At 39.3% G+C, this 18,237-nt stretch overlaps 1 protein-coding gene across 8 annotated transcripts in view; it reads left to right on the top strand.

Moving 5' to 3' along the window:
* The window catches only part of NSD2 (nuclear receptor binding SET domain protein 2), a 103,946-nt gene that overhangs the window by 26,265 nt on the left and 59,444 nt on the right, over nt 1-18,237 (top strand). For 5 of the 8 annotated variants that reach the window (XM_087737883.1, XM_087737882.1, XM_087737887.1 and 2 more), the window contains exon 2: nt 13,874-14,499. In XM_087737883.1, coding sequence (XP_087594009.1) covers nt 13,903-14,499 — 597 coding nt within the window. In that variant the 5' untranslated portion in view covers nt 13,874-13,902. Of the gene's footprint in view, nt 1-148; nt 194-13,873; nt 14,500-18,237 lie in introns of those variants that run through there. The other 3 variants (XM_087737886.1, XM_087737884.1, XM_087737885.1) reach the window with 2 other exon arrangements.

An 18,237-nucleotide genomic window follows, 5' to 3' on the forward strand; every position in this document is an offset into this window, starting at 1 on the left:
GCCCGCCCCTCGCCCCCCCGGAGGCTGCCGCAGGATTTCTGCTGCTGGCTGGGCCTGACTCTTGGGTGGCGGAGGAGCGGAAAGGAGCGATGCCGAGCCGGAGTCCCGGCTGTTGCAGCTTCATCCTTCCCGCCCCCCCCCCCCCCTTCTCCTCCTCCTCGGCGCTGCGGGAGGTCGGGGGCAGCATAAAGGGGTAAGGGAGAGGTGCCCACCCGTCCCACCTCCCTCCCCCGGGGAGGGGGGGATCAATCAGTGCAAATCAGAAAGAAAACCGGAGGGGGGGGGGAAGAACCGATGGGAAGGGGAAAAAAAAGCCTCCCCCAGGGTTTAAACCGCCTCCTTAAGGGGTGGGGTGGCTGCAAATGTCCCCCCCGTGGCGGTGAGGGTGTGGGGAGGTGGAGGCTGCTCCTGCCCCTTCCCTCCGGGTAGGACTGGGATTGTACGGCAGCAGGAGTGAATGTAACTCTGGAAATGTATGGAGGGGGAAGCCATGTTTGATTTATTCCTCCACTAAACACTGGTGTGATGATCCTTCTACTTACACCCTTCTGCACTCCATCCTGGACCTGTATGGGAGGAGAGCCTTGTTAGGAAAACGGAAAGGAAACATTCCTGCGAAGGCGTACGGGCTCGTTGGCTCGATCTTCATTAAGTATAAGAGGATAGGGCTCTTGTAACTTGAATTGATATTTGTGTGGTAAAAGAGCCTGGGGAACTTGTATTCCCAAGGCCATAGTTACAGCTCATCCGCTGTGGCTTTACCGCTCTGGGGGTGGAGAAGGGAATTTGCCACACTTCTTGAACGTATTTATACTTGCTTTTTGGTTTTGTTTTTTTTAAATATGTCGGCTGAGAGGAGGAGTAAATACTAGTAGAAGTACAGAGACAGTAAACAGCGTATTTAAACAGATTTCAGAGAAAATGGGCCTCTTGCTAACAGGCATTAAACAGGCAAGAGGCTGGTATCAGTCATTGCCCATGTATTTTGTGTGTGTGAATAGTTTCCTTATTGGCATTTGCATTAAAATTGGCTTATAATGATTCTTAAATTTAGGAGCTAGTGCTGCCCGCGCTGAGTAAGCTAAACGAGGTCTGCTTTAAAAAAAAAAAAAAAAAAAGGAAGATATGTTTGGCGTTTAGCCTTTTCAGACATCTAAGGAAGGTAACTGTAAACACTGTAGGGTGGCAATGAAGTTTGTCATAGATTTTGCAAAGAGTCCTTGCTGGTGGTTTATGCGGACATAATATGCGTACTAAAATTCCTTAAACATGGAATGTGTGGCTTCAGCTGCAAGAATAAATTGGTTCTTCACCAAAATGTTCGTGTGTTAGTAGAATCTCTGTAAATTTATCGCTGAAGCTATTATTTGCTTGTTTTGCTGTGGGAATTTTGCTTGGGAAATGCAGAATATCAACCTTAATAAACTCTTCAGTTTCACAGTGTGGTATTATTTGACTGTTGGATGTAATCATTGAATAAAACCACTGTTTTTCAGGACTACTCAGGGCTCAATACTTACAGTATATGCAATTTTTGGTTGTTTCAGTAAGCATCTATATCCCATATATTAAAGCACACTGAGATTTTCATCTAGTATGCAGCCATCAGAAAATATGACCATTTTTTCAGTGTTTGAATATAAAAGATCTGGATATTCCTGGAGACTATATGGCTAGTTCTTGTGACGGTTATAGGAGTATCCACCCTCATATATAATGGGAAAAATTCAGATATTAAAAGTACAGTAAAACCCACTAATTTATCAAATATTATTTGAAAATGTCAGAAGAAACTAGGTCATTATACTTAAAGGGTGTAGATTTAAAGTAGTTTAGAAAATGTAAAAAAAATGTAAAATTAAATGTAAGATATATTTCCTTTTAGTTCAATACGAATCCAACAAATGGCTAGTAAGAACAAGAAAAAATGTGTTTTAATATCGGTAGGGCTGCGTGCTTTTTCTGAAGCCAGTGGTTGTTTTGCAGATGAGACTATTGCATTTAAATTACTGCCTGCATGCAATAGACTGGATATTACAACAAAACCAACCCCACTTTGTTTTAGACTGGAAACTGGAATGATTGTTGAGGGGCTTGCTTTCTAACATTTGGGTGGTGAAATTGATGTGTACAGGTAGACGGGTGTATATATGTATTTTTAGAGAGAGAGAGAGAGTTTGTGTCCAAAACATTGCGCTAACAAAATGGCAAAGGAATGGAAAGAATGGATTGTTTTTCAGTGTCCTATTGTTTGTGGCCCATTCACCTCTCACTTTTGCACTGAGCCTGCTTTTTGTTCCACCGGTGTCAGTGTGTTTCCCAAGCGAGGCCTTATTTCTACAGACTGATAAATGCGTGTCTTTCCTTGTGGTCGATCAAAGCCTATTGACTGCATTGGGACTCCATGCCTATATAAAGGTTCATCTGCTCTGGTCAGATTACTGGATCGAGGATGTAGTTTATGATGAGGAGAAGATACAAGCACAATTCTTGCAGCATTTCAGTCACCTCTGGTCACTCCTGCTTACATAACTACAAGATGTCTCTTAGGTTTTAAGTGTAGAAGATGGTTCAGTGCATGAAAATTTCAAGTATTTTCTGTGTAGAACAAGGTAAAGCACCTAACCTTTTCTGGGAAAAAAAATTTTCACCTCTCCTCGAGAGCATTGTGCTGCACAATGGAAAGCATCCACTAAGTGGTATTGCTGAAAACAACAGATACCCTAAAATTCAGTACTCAAACGTCAGTAAAGAAACGCTTGGTGGGACTAATAATAATGCAGTAGATGATGATGACTGCATATTTTAATACTATGTTTGTGGCTATACTATTTGAGCTCTTTCATTGCTTTTCTGCAAGGACAAATGAAATGGCCATACGGTCAAGTAAATATGATAGATGTGGTATAATTCTCAAATCTAGCCTTTGGATGAAGGAAGAATGGAGATACTGAAGTGGATAAATAAGTACATGTTTCTCGGAAGCATCGCTTTCCAGTTAGGATGTAGCTTTGAGAAAATGTCTTTACCGAGGCTGTTCTGGAATCTCGGTGGTGTAAATGAGAAGGTGGAGATGGAATATGTCACCAGGATAAGCGGTGAGGTGGTAAAGTGGAGAGAGAAAATAATTTCCCATCAGAGCTTGGCATGGGAGTCCAAATTTCCTTTGGTGCATAATTGTGGAGGACTTGGGAGAAAGGGGGTGGGTGAGGAGAGCCTTGTTGATGTGCCAGTAGTCACCCTGCAGCTTGTAAATTCGTGTAGCCAGTTGAATGGGTCAGCTGTTCTATAAAATTAATGGTTACTTGGAAGGCTTTGGTTCTGAGAACACTTTTGAAGGAAAAGAGAGAAACTACCTAAATTCACCCTTCACTGCACCTTCAAATTAGCTTCTCTATGACCTGCAGTCATTGGAGGTAATAAGAGAGCTGTGTAAATGTGTTTACTTTTTTCCTTTCAGTTGACACTGACAGAAATTACAAAAGTGATATATCAAAGTGCTATTTTTTAATGGTTTTATCAAGTTGATGGTGTCCAGCATAGTTATTTTATATTTTCTAGCATCAGCAGGAAGGGAAGTTTTTGGAATGTGTTATAAGGGAAACTTAGACCGTACTCTCTTCTGCTGCCCTTCTCCTGAATAGCAAGCTACAAAAATACGCAAGATTCCTGGAGAACAGATCGTATATACTAATACCTTGTGTATGGTGATGATAGGTTAATGCATAGTCTGTCATGCATAACTTTGCTTGCAAGCAACTCTAAACTTTAGCACCAGATCATCTATTGACTCTCCGGTACATTTGAAAAGCTGCTTTTGTCCAAAGCATATAATAGTTTATACCATACACTGAATTTTTTAGAACGCATTTTCTGTGCAACGAAGAAATACCTGTTAATCGTGGTTGAACCAAAAGCAAGGTTTCTACCGTCCTTCTTGCTAAGGTTAAGAAATAATACCATTACATGGAAATTGTTCTGATAGTACAATGGTGTGATGAGCTACATGTGGCAAGTAGATGTTTGAAAATCTTTTTGAACATTTCATAGCAAGCAAATTAAACTGACTCAGTATGCAAAAGTGAAGTGCTAGCCCATACGTACTTCAGAGTATTCTTATGTTGGGCAAAATTACTTTGCCCTGGGGCACCATTGATGTAGGTTCTCATATTTGACATAATTTGAAACTAATAAAATACATAAGTGACTTAAAGCGTGTGTTAAATTGCAAGGGCTACTCAACAGGTGATGGCTCAGTTTCTAGTTTTGTCCCCATCCTTTTAACTTGTCCTATTTTTATCTTAGTGCAAGATAGCAATTTGATCTTGTTTTGAACTTTGGTATTCAGCTCCTCAGCACAAATCGGAGCTATTTTATATTCATCCATATTTGGGGTAAGAATACATATGTGGCAAATGACTGGAAAGCATGATGTGCTATAGAAACAGACTTTCATAGAAGCTTTAACATTTTTCTTCTGCTGTCCGTGAAGGATACTGTCAGTTTTCTGTGTGGCTCTTTGGAGAAGCACAGGGTGGTCTTGTTCTGTTGGCTGACAGAGGTGGCTATTTAACTGTCTTTGTGAATCCTCTTCTGGCCTGTGCGTCGTATCAAAATATTAAAATACCGGCATCTCACATACGTGCTAAAACACGCATAACAAATGAGAAAATTTGTGTTGTAAAATAACAGTCGTCTTTCAGCATATTTGGCCTTGAGGGCTAACATCAGAATCCCACTTTTTCTTTGCTATGGTCAAAAACATACCAGAGAGTGAATGTTGTCCTGTTCTCTGAGTTCTGCCTTACTAAATACGAGATACACCAAGGAGCAGAAGGTGAAATATTTTGTGACAAACATATTTTCAAGAAAGAAGGCTGAGGTTAGGGAAGTTTTTATTAGAAATGTGATCTAAACGCCGTGTGAAATATTTTGAAAAGCTACTGATAAAAGAATAAAAGAAGCAATAGGAAGGAGATGCAGTAATGCGGCTTCCTATCGTAATGTTTGGGACCCATTTCATTTATTTATTCATTATAATAAGTTGAAGTGTGAATGTTCCTGCTGTGGTATAGGTTAGCCTGTGGAGCTGAGGTTCCCAAGATCGTGTATCAGATACATCAATTGAACTTGCCAGCCTTGGTGGGATGCCATCGGAGCAAAGAACCTGACTGCACTGGCACTCAGAAACATCTAAATTGGGGAGTTATCTCTGTAGTAAAGAATGCCCAGATTCTAGTCTGATAATAAAGCCAGAGGGATTTAAGCCAAAGTATGAACCTTGGAGAGCAGTGTAGGATGAAAGACGTGAATATGGATCATTTCGCTATATGGAGTAGTTGCCAAGAACTTTCAATGAGATACTTCAGAATGAAATTAATGTTGTGATTTTTCTGTGGATGCAGAATGCAGACCATCAGAAGCTGTTTTATAGTAGCACTCCTGAACAAACTGGAAACAAATGCTGTGATGTGGAACATGACTGAAATTCAGCAATAGTGCAAAAAACAAGTGGTAGGCTTAAAATGTGTAGTAGAAAGTGCATGTACAATTTCTATTCATCAGGTGAATGCTTGGCTCAAAAGTGGTAGTGATACTTGTGTTTTCAGAAACTCTGCAAGGAAGGATAGCAACTAGAATTGCTTAGCACAACTTATTTCTACAGTCAAAACTTTTTAGATTTTCCCATAAGAAGTAGGTACACCAGAATTTGACTAAAGAACTAAATTTGATAAGGCAGTGAAGTAATCCATGGAACTAATGCTATGCTGAGAGAAGGGACAGCAAAAATGACAAGAGATACCCACTGCAAACCTCTCCACACAAAAGTTTTGGAAAGTGGACAAGAAGGATTTGGTTTGTTGGACAGAAAAGTGTTTTAGCTTTCTGTGTCCATGTTAAATGGGTAAGCTACACTGTATCTGCAGAAACGTAAAACTTGCCTCAAATTCCAGACCTTTTACCTGTAACAGTCATTCAGATCTCTCTTCTGGAGAGATTTTTGATGTAGACGTAGCGAAAGAAATAGAAGGGGAATTAAGAATGCTGTGAATGGTAGTAATGCACCTTGGCAAGAGCATATTAAAGCCCCAGCGCAAGGGGATACTTCAAATAATGTCCAAACCAGAAAGGCCACTTATTAGCAAGTATTGGGATTTGTTTGGAGAGGATCTAGTGTTCCAAGTCTCTTGTGAGCTCGGGCCTTGTTTGAGTGTTCCTGGCATACATCTGCCAGTTATGTGTGTGCCTTTTGCTTCAAGGTAATACATTGACAGAATAATAAACATAATCGCATCTGTATGGTTACAGTCTATGTGTAAAGTAGACCAGAATTAGCACAGTATGGCCAGGATTACATTATAGGCATAGTTACATTGATCAGATATGGATATATACAGTTCTTGATGAAAGGTGCAAGTCTATCAGTAAAATTCCATCCTGCCTTTGAGTCAGTATTAACTACCTCTGAACTTTACCTTCCAGTTCTTTACTTGATGTTGTGGGATGTGAAATTAAATGTAGTGGATGAAAGAAATCATATTTATTTTTACATGTTACCTGCCCACCTTAGAGAGGTGCATTATCAGCGCAATGTGTTGCTGTTCTTATAAAAAACAGAAGACATGGCCAAATACTGTTCTACGATAAAAATTATGCTACTCTCCTATATATACATATAGCTGGGCTTTCATACTATTGACGAGGTCTCATATATAACCAGTGTCACAACACTGCCTTTAAGAATTATTCCAATGCACCAAGTGTGTTTCTGGCATCTAAATCCACCCACTTGGGTGAACAGGTTTTAATGCCATGTTAGATAAAGAAAGATAAACAAAGATAGACAAAGAGTTTTAAGGGTCTAGGCAAAATGAGTGTATCCTCTGTATTAAAATTAGTTGCTGGCTGGTCTGATCTGGGCAACATTGTTTATTTCTGTAGAGGTGTAGCGGATAACATCTTGTTAATACTACAGTTTGATTCATGACTTATATTGATAACCTATTTTGTGGTGTCATCCCAGATTTGAGCTTCCCTGCTCAGAATTTGCACGATCAGAAATTTTCGTGATACTCGCAGTGAAGCTTCAGGCAATTGCTATGCTGTCATGACTACATATGGGAATAAGGGCAGAATCATTGGCCACAGTGAAGAGGAAACAAACAGATTATAGCGCATTTATCTACTGCAGTGAGTATTATGTAGAACCAGAGGATCCAGGTCGTGAAGGTATGGTGCAAGGAGTGGAGGTAGGATGCTGAAAAGAAGAAGCAGTGGGATTAAAGAAGGGGTGGGAAATTAAAGTAGGCTTGGACCAGGTGAAAAAGCAGCATAAATAAGGAAGAAACTCTGCACCTAAGTGTCGAGCTATTTGAGATTGCATTTGGTTCTTCATTCCCAAGCTCGAAGCCAGATGCACAACTCTGGCCCACCTGAGAGAAAGAGAGGCATAATTTCACTGGTGAGTGAAGACCTAGGCTGAAGGAGTATTCTGGCTGTATTGAATTGTTGAGTCCTGTTTTGCTAGAAGGGGGCCATTCCCTTCAGTTGCAACATTTGGAACTCTCCAGGAAACAGAAAAGTCTCAAATTTGCATTTGAAAACATAGCCTTTTTTTTTTTACTTTTAGCCATTTGTTAACCAACTGTTGAGGGCTACCTTTTAGTGGTTATTAAATACTGGTGGTAAATCCAGTAGTTCCTACCATTTTAGGCACCAGTGTTCCTCTCTGCTTATCTGCAGAGGAGGAACAATTCTTTTCTATTTGATTTGTGGTCCCACCACAGTATTATCTGTATTCTCTCTTCAGACAGAAATAAAATGTTTTACAAGAATTTGAATTTACTTAAATCTATCTCCTTCCTTTACCACCCACCTTCAGCAGCAGGAGTGGAACTGACAAAATTCAATTTCTGCAGCAGTGGATAAAGAATATTTCTTCTGATTTTGAAGAAAACAAATTAATGGGGAGGAGTCCTGTTACAGAATCTTCTAGCCTTGTCCTCAGCAGCAAGGGTTGGTTGCAAAAGCTTTTCCTGAGGAGGAACAAAATCCAGTCCATCGGTTTTGTAAGCTTGCTTTCTGCAGTAGCACGTAACATTTAAAGTGAAGAAATTCTTTGCTTGCCATTCTACAGTTCTTAATTGTACAAGCTGGTATTGCCTAGTGCCTTCATGAGAAGGCAATAAATACTTGTTTCTGTTGATGAAAAAAGACTGTAACAATTAAGTTCTGAAATTTTATCCATTAGGAAAAGAAAAGGCAAACCCAAAACAAATTAGAAAAGATCGATACTATTTTTTTTCAAAAATACTTGGTGGCAAATAAGTAAGTGCAACTGTAAGTACACTTAACCTTTTTCACACATTTTTCAAAATATGCTTGATCCTTTTGTACAAATGTATATTATGTCTCTATGTAAACATTTTTATGTACTATAAGCGTAAGGAAAATTTCATGTACTCATTTAAAAATACTTCGTAGGTCAGCCTTGCCAGCTGACTGGTTAACTGAAATCATAGTATATCTACTGCAAGACTAATGAAGTCTTTACTTCAGGTGCTTTTAAACTTAAAATTGGCTCCTTTGGACTAAAGTTGCCTTTTTTTTTTTTTTTTCTTTCCTAAGTCTTTTGTAAGACTAGTGGTAAATTGTTAGAAAGTTTTGGTATAATTATTTTCAGTTCTCTATCAGCTACTACAGCAGTGGTTTTCTTCACGCGAGAGAATGCTTTTCAGTTTGCTGGATAGAGCTGGTTTGTAACAATTTTTGGCAAACCCACAATGCAATTTTCAGTTACGTGTTTTCTTCTACAAGTAAATTCTGTTTAGATCCTATAGTAATTTTTCATTATTTTAATATACTGAAGAACAGTCACAATGTACTGCATGATAGTAAATATATCTCTACCCCTATTTGATATTTTGTTTTTTATACAAGGTAATGTGAATAAGCATACTCAAGTTTTCATATGTATTAGCAAGACTGTGTTGTAACTTTACTAATCTCTTTTTAAGTATTTTGTCTCATTCTGATCTGAAAATAGGAATAACCTTTGGTCTTAGAATTGATGAGAGAATGGAGAAGACTTATCAGAAAGCTATCATTACAGAAAAAAAGCAGCAGCCATCTATTAGCTTTTTCAGTGCCAGCTGAAAGCCTGATTTGTAGGTAATACAAATAGCTTCTGTGGATAAAGTTCTCTTACTGTGAATTTGTATTTAGGTGTGTCATCTTCCCCCTCTCCTCCCACCTGCCCCCCCGCCCCCCAGTAATTCACCTGAGAAATGGCTTTAAGAAAACCCTTAGACAAAACAAAAGTTCTATTTAACAGTGACACTTGTTGTTGACTACTTACTCTGTTCACTCCCTTTGGCAGAATTGGAAGGAATGGACTACTCCATAATTTCTGACACACAAGAAATGCATCTCTGAAATTGCAGCAGATGTGGAAGAAATGAATAATAAATATCACATAAATGATAGTGGTCTGGACAGTGAAGGAGGAATCTGACATGCAGACTAACTGTATTTGGCTCATGACTCCTGTCAGATGATGGACCTTCAAGTAATTAATAACATTATTTAAAATATCTGCAAAATAATTTGCCTTATGTAGAACCTGGTTTTTTAGTATGAAAATGTGTACAAAGACATTGCAAGGATTGTCCGATTGTCATTGTCTGATTATAATGTCTAGAGACCCTTCTCTGATAAGTCAAATCTTTTTTGCTTACTGAAAGCTATTTGTTCACAAGCCAAAATATCATGTTTATTCAGCAGACTCCTTGGCTATCATGTTTTTTTCCTCTTTGTTAGTGAAAATGGTACTTGTTGGGTCACCAGACAGTCAATATGGGACGATACTAGCTTAAGCTCATTAGCTGCTGCTAGTGTGTGGTGCTTTTGTCCCCTTCCTTTCCCTACCCTCCCCCCAGTTTCCTTTTCTATAGAAACAGAGTCATCTAGAAAAAGATAAGGGATTGCTTTTGCTTCTCTGTGATATGGTGGTCCAGCATGAGTGCACTTAATTTAACTACCAAATCTAATCATATGCTCAGCTGCTTCAGGACCTTACTCTTACAACGCTGATCAACCAGATCTTGTCTGTGGTCTGTCTCACTTCATTCTTTCATGTCCTGTCTTCTAGATCTCCTTGCATTAATTCTCAACTCACAGTACTGCTTGGTTATCTGTTGCTGATCATTTTCTTTCCTTGCCCCTTTTCTTCTTTTCTGCTCTATTGTCCTCACAAAGAGCCTAGTCCTTTTTCTTGTTTGTGATACTGTGTTACCATGAATTTTAGATAGCAAAGGTCATGCCAAATTTAACTAGCTTCAATTTTGCCCTTCTTTCTTGAAACCCTTTGTTATTCCCATGTGTAGATTTGCTAGCTTCTTCCCTTTAACTGGACCCCACAATGTAGCTTATTTTTTACAAGGAGGACTGAGATGCATCTTGACAATTTCCCTTCATTGGTTGCCCTAGAGATGGTGACTAACCTGCAGGTTGCTCTCTACAAGTCTCATCTCCCCAGTGGGACTATATTTGCTTATAGGTACTCACATCTATTATCTTTGCCTGTTATTCTGCCTCTTTAAGCCTCTTCTCATTTGGCTCCATTAAATTTCTGTACAAACACGGTCTATTTTCTGTATTTTATATCTGTATCTACCGGTTCTGATAATCTTACTCTCTCAAATTACTGCCTTTTTCTTCATCTTCCCATTTACTATTGACCTGGGTACATTGACTTCCTTTTACCAGTTATACTCATGGATTTGTTGTCTCTCTAGGCTCTGTGATTTGAGGGGCCTTTTTCAGTGCTTTCAGCTGTTTTTAGTGGCCTGTATTAGTGAGAATCATTAACTGAACCTTCACTTACCAAAGTTCTAAAATCTGCATACTGTGTATCTTCAGATGTATTAGTCAAATTAAGGTAACTCCTAAAAGTTCAGGGTCTTTCACTGCATGGTCTTATTGGTCTTCATATTTTTGTGATATGGAATTACTACCCTTAGGCTTATTAGCTAGAAAGAGAGTAACTTGATTTCTTTAAGCCGTGTCTTTTCACATAGTTATTTACTGGTCATTGTCCGGACAAGGGCCTGAGCAGCTTGATCTGCGTTGGCCCTGATTTAAGCAGGGGGTTGGAATAGATGATCTCAGGAAGTCCCTCCTAGCCTAAGTTATTCTGTGACTCTGTGATGATTTTTATGTTTTGAAACTCTTAAGCTATCGCTTTTTTAATGCATCCAGTTTTGAGATTAAGTACACGGTAACGTAGTCTAATTTGATTATTTGTTGCTTTTTTGAGTTGTCCTGGTCTGCCTCAAGCTTGATGGCTTTCTAGCTTAAAGAAATAAGTGATAAGAGTAAGAGTTATTATTAAGCAGGACAAAAAAATACTAGTAGAATTGTGGATTAAAACAAACAGAGTTACAAAATGCAGATGTCTCAATCCAGAAATCCAGACCCTGGTAAGCAGCTAATGGAGCCATATTAAAAAATGTTTTTCAACTTAACTGTTTAGTTGATGGACCGGAGGAGGTCACACAAGGCATTTTTGGTGCTGGTCCTCTTTGAGGAGCTGTGATGAGCAGCAGTCTGTCAGGCCGGGAAGTGGGGAGCTGCGGTGTTTGCTGCTCTGGCAGGTTCAGGCAACCACTGGATGGCGTCTGCAGCCACAGAAAAGCTGCTCACTTGTAGGCTTATTTTTTAGATAGAGGGGAATTTTGATGCCCCAAATCAAATCTCTGTTTTGCATTTTGGTTTACTCTGTTAGGAATCTGTGGGAAGGAAGTACAGATTTTGCAACAATTCAGTGTTTGGGTTTGTTTTTTTTTAAGGAATTTCGCTGTCATCTCCGTAACCATAACTGTCACACGTTCCGTAATGGGTTTGCCATTTCTTTTGCTTAGAGATATAGAGAATTTGTCATCAGTTGTTTCTTAAAATAAATATGATTTCAGTTAAATCTGCTGAATCACAGCTTGAGACATTGTCATATTATTAATTGGGTTGAGGGTCTGTCTCATGTCCATGTTTTCAGAGAAGATCTTGTGAAAGTACGAGAGTTCTTTTTTGATTTAGTGAGTTCTTTGTTCTGTTCTGGTGGAGGCTGGAGTTTCCTTTTGCCTCTGACTCCTCTTCCAAATGGTTAATACCGTTGGCTGGTTTGCACTCATTTTATCAGAGATATTACTGGTAATTCAGACTTCATCTGGCTAAAGAAAGATCAGAACCTTTGCTGTTGCAGATTCACTTGGAGTTCAGGTTTACATCTTACCTTGTTTAACGCCAGCTTTTCAGGCTGCTGTTTGTCCCTGGAGAATGGTTTTCATCTCTCAAATGAGTCTATGTAGCTTGTATGGAGAGATACCCTTTTATCTTGTAGAGAGTAGCATGTTAGGGAGATAGGAGCATTTGCTAAGGAATGATGGAGTTACGATTCTAGATTTATTTTTTTTTCCACTCTGCATCTTTGTGCGTGAAAAGGTTTCATGTTGGCTGATTGCTTTGAGTTCAGGCTTGACACCCTTAACAAGCTTTGCCAGGCTAGGGTAGTGCTCAGTTATAAGCATCTGTACATTGCTACTCCTGATGTAGAGGTAGCAAATATGCAAGTTTCAGGAATATGCCAGTTGTAAGCATTATAACTGTGTGCATTAATAAACAAGGTGCTGAGATTCAGAAGAGATTTCTTCCGTAGTGACTGACAATTCAATAGTTATTCATCATGGCTTTTACTGCACTTTTTTGGAAGCATGTGAGACTAGATTTGATGAATCTTTGATTCGATGTGACAGTTCTTGGACTTAATCATATATGAAATTGGTTACCTTGAGCATGGGTATGGTGATTATTGTGCTGAGCTTTCATAATATTTATGATGGTGTATTTCTCTATATCATGTATACGCTGGACCTGGTAATATGAGGAGTCTATGCATATGAATTTTAAAAATGAAAACTATCATCTTGCCTGGTCTGGGACTACAAAGGAGTCATTCTGCCAGATTCATTTGCTACAATAGTATAATGTTGAAATGGGCAGGGTTAGCTTTTAGAAATCTCGGAAAACCCATCTAGGGCAGATAATAGTGCAGTTTTAGCTTGTTGGATGTTTTCAAATTTCTGTATGAAATACGGGTGGTTATTGTTGTTATTAAAAAGCTGAAACTCCAGCAGTTGCTTTGACCGTTTAAATTTTGCACAGTGTGGCCACTGGCCTGCAGGATCAGCTGTCCCAGTGGGCTGATGTTCGTGACACTAAATGCTCACTTTTTATTCATTCTCATAGCCAGAACGCTTTGAGATACCTCTGAAGACTGAACTGTGTTGTTTCCTCAGGAGGTGTGCTTTGATGGAAGAGCGTAGAGCGAGACAGAGAAGTTTGTGGTGCTGCTGTCCATGGTGTAGGTGCTACAGTAACACAGCCTGTGGGGTTTTTATGCTGGCACGACCTCTTAGAAATAAGCTCATCTGGTTTACATTGTTATTAATGATACTGTCTTAGGTCTTAACTCTTACTTGTTTTAAACAGTGCAATACCTTTGAGTAATTAGTGTGGGTAAGACTTTTGGTGTAGATTGTTAACAGATTGTTAAAATGAAAGCTGTGATTTTGCTCTCTGCTTTTGTTTCAATAAAATTGATGATTCATCAATCTGTTTTTCTCTAACTTTTTCATGATGCATATTAGCAAATATTGAAGTGTTTTGGTTATGAAGATTGTAAGCAACACTTTTTTTAGTAAAACTTGAGTGAAGTACATTGAGTATTATATTAGTGGGGACATCTATCTGAATACTTGGTAGCTTTTGACATTTCTGTATTATTAAAAATATTCCCTGTCTTTTTGTCTTAATCTAGCAGTGTAAGACTGGAAACATCTGGGCTGAATGGACTTTAGCATCAAAAGAAGTTCTCAACTGTTAACTCGAAAAATTAACTACATCAAAATGAAGCAGGTACCAGAGATCCTTGGAAATACCAATGGGAAAACTCAGAATTGTGAAGTGAATCGTGAGTGTTCTGTCTACTTGGGCAAAGCACAACTTTCTGCCACTCTACAAGAAGGTGTCATGCAAAAATATAATGGCCATGAGGCTCTTCCATTTATTCCAGCTGATAAATTGAAAGATCTAACCTCTCGTGTGTTTAATGGCGAGTCTGGGGCCCAAGATGCCAAGCTGCGCTTTGAACCCCAGGAAATAAAGGGAGTTGGAACACCACCCAACACTACTCCTATCAAGAATGGCTCTCCAGAAATTAAGCTGAAAATCACTAAAACCTACATGAATGGAAAGCCTCTTTTTGAATCTTCCATTTGTGGAGACAATGGTGCAGATGTGTCTCAGTCAGAGGAAAATGAACAAAAGCCAGCAAACAAGGAGAGGAGAAACAGAAAAAGAAGCATAAAATATGACTCCTTACTTGAGCAGGGTCTTGTTGAAGCAGCGTTAGTATCAAAGACTTCAAGCCCTACTGAAAAGAAGGTATTACTCTTTTTTACATTCTTTCGTTAGGTTTGTTAATCATACTGAGATTTCATTTGTTCATATGCTAATCTTCATTTCAGGTATTTCAATAGGTGCTTCCCACAAACAGGTCACTTTCTATCATACTCTCCCTTTGTCTCAACAAGGACAGATGCGCTCTAGTTCTGGTCCATGTTTCTTGCCTAGGCTAGGAGTATCCCATAAATTCTGTTTCCATATAAGTAAAATAAGATTCCAGAGCAAATCAGGGCATGTGGTAGTATGGGATGTATGAAGCAGAAGCTTCATGCAGACGTGCAGCCAAGACCTAGCCAGGATATGCACCTGGGCAAGCGGGCTGGGGAGGCCTCTGAATTTAGAGATGGCCTTTAACTGTTGGAGGATGAGGTGTTCTGGCTTCCTAATAAACAGATGTTTCAGAAAAAAAATAACTATTTCTGTATTCCTGCTTCTGAATTAAAGAAAAATGTACACAGCTGTCAGTTGGCTGATAAGCTAGGCTCTTTACCTTCAGATTTTGGTAGTTGGAATGTAGTCCCTACCCTTATTTGTCACCTGAAAAGAGCTAGTTTTGCTTGCCATAAACTAGTGAATTGTATTCATTGAAAAGGTCTAGATACTTGTATTAAATGTCATTAACTTTTCTGGTCAAGCTCATCTGTTTTTTGCTTCTTTTAAACATGTGCAGAAATGGAAATTTCACTTTTTTTAATTTGCTTTACCAAGTTGTACCTAAGAATGCTGCTGGGAGCCCTTTTCCCCCTGTATTTAGTTTTTGTTGCTAGACTCCATTTAAAGGAGTGTGATTTGCAATCATTTTATCTGGGAGGAAGAAACCTACATAGCAGGAATACTTCTATGTATATTAAGTTTCTCAATGAGTAATTTGGAATAGTGTTGTATAACAATGGTAAACATTAATGAATGCTTTGGCTAGTGAACAGGTCCCGGTTTTACACACCTTAAATGCGAAATGTATGTTATAGTTTCTGTCAACTGCAGGTTTAGTGGTTAATGTTGATTCTTAATTTCTCCCACGGTCACACGTGCAGAGAAGAACCACACACACAGCTGCTGTATTACTGATTTTATTTACCCTTATTTTCATTAAAACTACTTAATGAATGCGTTTACAGAACTGTGTAAACATTCTTCTAAGTGTCAGAAATATTTATCATTTATTTATTATTTGAATATATTATTCATCCTAGAATGATCAATACTGATGTCTTCAGGAATTTTATTAAAGAGTTTGTTTTCTTTAATTTTGTTAAGGAGAATGTTTTAACACTAACTGGTTCAACCACTACTCAGAGGTAAAAAGTATGGGCACAGTCAGTAGCTGGAGTAATTCTTTGTCCTGTTCATTGTTAATGAGGATGAATTGGACTAAAAGGTGGTATATTTATTAGCATCAACACCTCTAGCATATTTGTGTGCCTTTTTTTTTTTTTAAGAAAGAGGAGGCAGTATTTAATATGCCCATCTACACAGTTTATTCTGAGGCATCTCACATTGGTTGTTGATTAAGGGTGGTCTTTAATTTTTCCTGGTGAGCAGTTCATTTAACATTAAAAGAAGGGTTGGTCTGGCTTCTCTGAGTTGTCTTTTTGGCCAGAAATGATCAGGAGAAAACCATGTCAACACTGTTTCCCAGAGTGCTTGAGACTGGATGGCTGGAGAGTGGTAGGGTTATTTGCTCCTGTGCCAAACCAGTGAGCTACCAAGCTACCAAATCAGGACAACCACCTGCTTGATCTCAGACTTTGCAATATTATAACCCTATTCTTTTCAGAGCACTTGAAACACAGGGTCATGTTTCTGGCTTTTTTTCTTTGCGTAGTGCACTTTAAAGCACAAAGGGCAAAAGGAAAAGCATTTGAAGGTCACAAGATGTTGTTTTATGATATAACTCCTTGATTGTAAAAAGTCTGGGGCTTTTCTTTCTCTCACAGGGTTTAAACCTGCACAGTTGCAGATTTAAAATAAAGGAAGAAAAGCATAATACCAGGGAACATCCTGAAGGAGATTTTTCAAATGTTTGTCTGCATGTAGACTAGTGATATACATGTGTTCTCTGTGATCGTAACTGTAATATCTTCATATCAGTGCTCTTTGGTTTCAGGCCCCTGCTCTAGCTGTTATTTCATTGCCAAGATCCAAAGCCTTAATGTTAGTGCATCATAGGGTGGTTTTCTGTATCTGATTGTGGCTGCAAAGTGGAAGTTAGAGAAATATTCTTGGAGTAAAAGCTGATTAATTTTGCACTTAGATATCTGTTTATTGTAGGTTACAAGTTAATGTAGAACCTGTTTGTCTGGTTTTATTTCTGGGCTGGTTTCTCTTTCAATTTGTCCAAGCCCTTACTCTTTTGATTTAGCAAAAATCGCCATGGTTCAAATACTGCCTTTTGTGTAAGGTAATTATATCTCTGTTTGATGGACATAGCAGATTACTGTCTTGCTGAGGTGAGAGGTATATCGTTTAACAAATGTTCCAGCGCTCTGTTGTTGGGTTTTCTTGTTCAGGCATTTTTTGTTAGCATAGAGGAAGGCTGTTTAAAACTCTATCTGCAAGTCAGTTTTCAACTGGGAATAACATGATCTGCCTAGCTCTGACGTGAGTTAGATTTCTGTTGATAACCACCACCTTTTCCAGGCCTCCGAGAAACAGCTGTACTGCTTTCACTTTCCCAAGGTAAAGGAGAGGAAGGTGGGACAAGCCGGGGCTCCTTCCTCCCTCCCCTCCCACCTTTCACCCTTCTTCCCCCCACCCCCTGGTAAATCTCTCCACCTGAGGAGATACTTTAAAATCCAGGCCTCTCCTGATAAGGCCTGGTTTAGCAGCTTTTATGCCAAGGCACTACACTGATAGCGGTCTGACACCACCTCCAAATGTTCTGTGTTATTGGTGGTAGGTATCACATGTTAGATGTTTGAATCGACGCCAAACCGCCAAGCTGCCCACTTGATAGTGCTGCTCATGAGAGTGGCAGCGTGCTTCAGGACTAGATTTTGTGGTGGCTGCTTTTTGAGTCATTGTTTTTGTCAGTTCTTGCAACGCTACCACTTAGGAATGAGGACGTTCCTAGATTTTTCTCACTCAGTGCTTTTGTTAGAAGTGAAACAATCCTGTGTGGAGGAGAATGGCAGAGGTTTACTTCATGTACTAACTAATATGTAGTAATCCAAATCCGATCCCTGGAGCAATCCAGAGTTTCTGTATGGGAAATACAGAGAGTGCATATATCTGCAGCTCTTCTGCTGGTGGTCCCAAAGTAGGTCTGTGCTCTCTGACCCTAAGAGCAGCTCAGTATGTGCCACTGGCACATTTCAGCTTGTTGTGCATCAGCCTGTTTGGGCCTACAAGTGGCAGTTTGCCCTTTTGGCATGGCTTCCTGGCGTGACTTCCTAGCACGGGTGCAGTAGCTCAGAAAAGCAGCAGTGCTGTGTCCAGAACAAACCTGGAAGTCCACACACTGCTATACTTGCTAGTTTAGGGATTCCAGCTGCGTAAGATGTACATGATCCAAAAGCTGTACCTTCCACGTAGCTTCCTATCCAGTTTTCTTGTAGCCCCCTTCTAGTATTATACCAGAAACTTGGCCGTTTGTTACTCTTTCTGCTTGGTACAGTCTATAATTATAGACTTTGCAGCAGCTACATGCAGGGCAATTGCGACTTACGGGAGAAATTCCACTAGTCCTCGTCATGCGTTTCTGTTGCCATTTCATCT

This window comes from Nipponia nippon, unplaced genomic scaffold (genome assembly GCF_047370975.1).
Source record: "Nipponia nippon isolate SJK-2023a ecotype South Korea unplaced genomic scaffold, ASM4737097v1 scaffold_6, whole genome shotgun sequence".
Lineage (NCBI taxonomy): Eukaryota > Metazoa > Chordata > Aves > Pelecaniformes > Threskiornithidae > Nipponia > Nipponia nippon.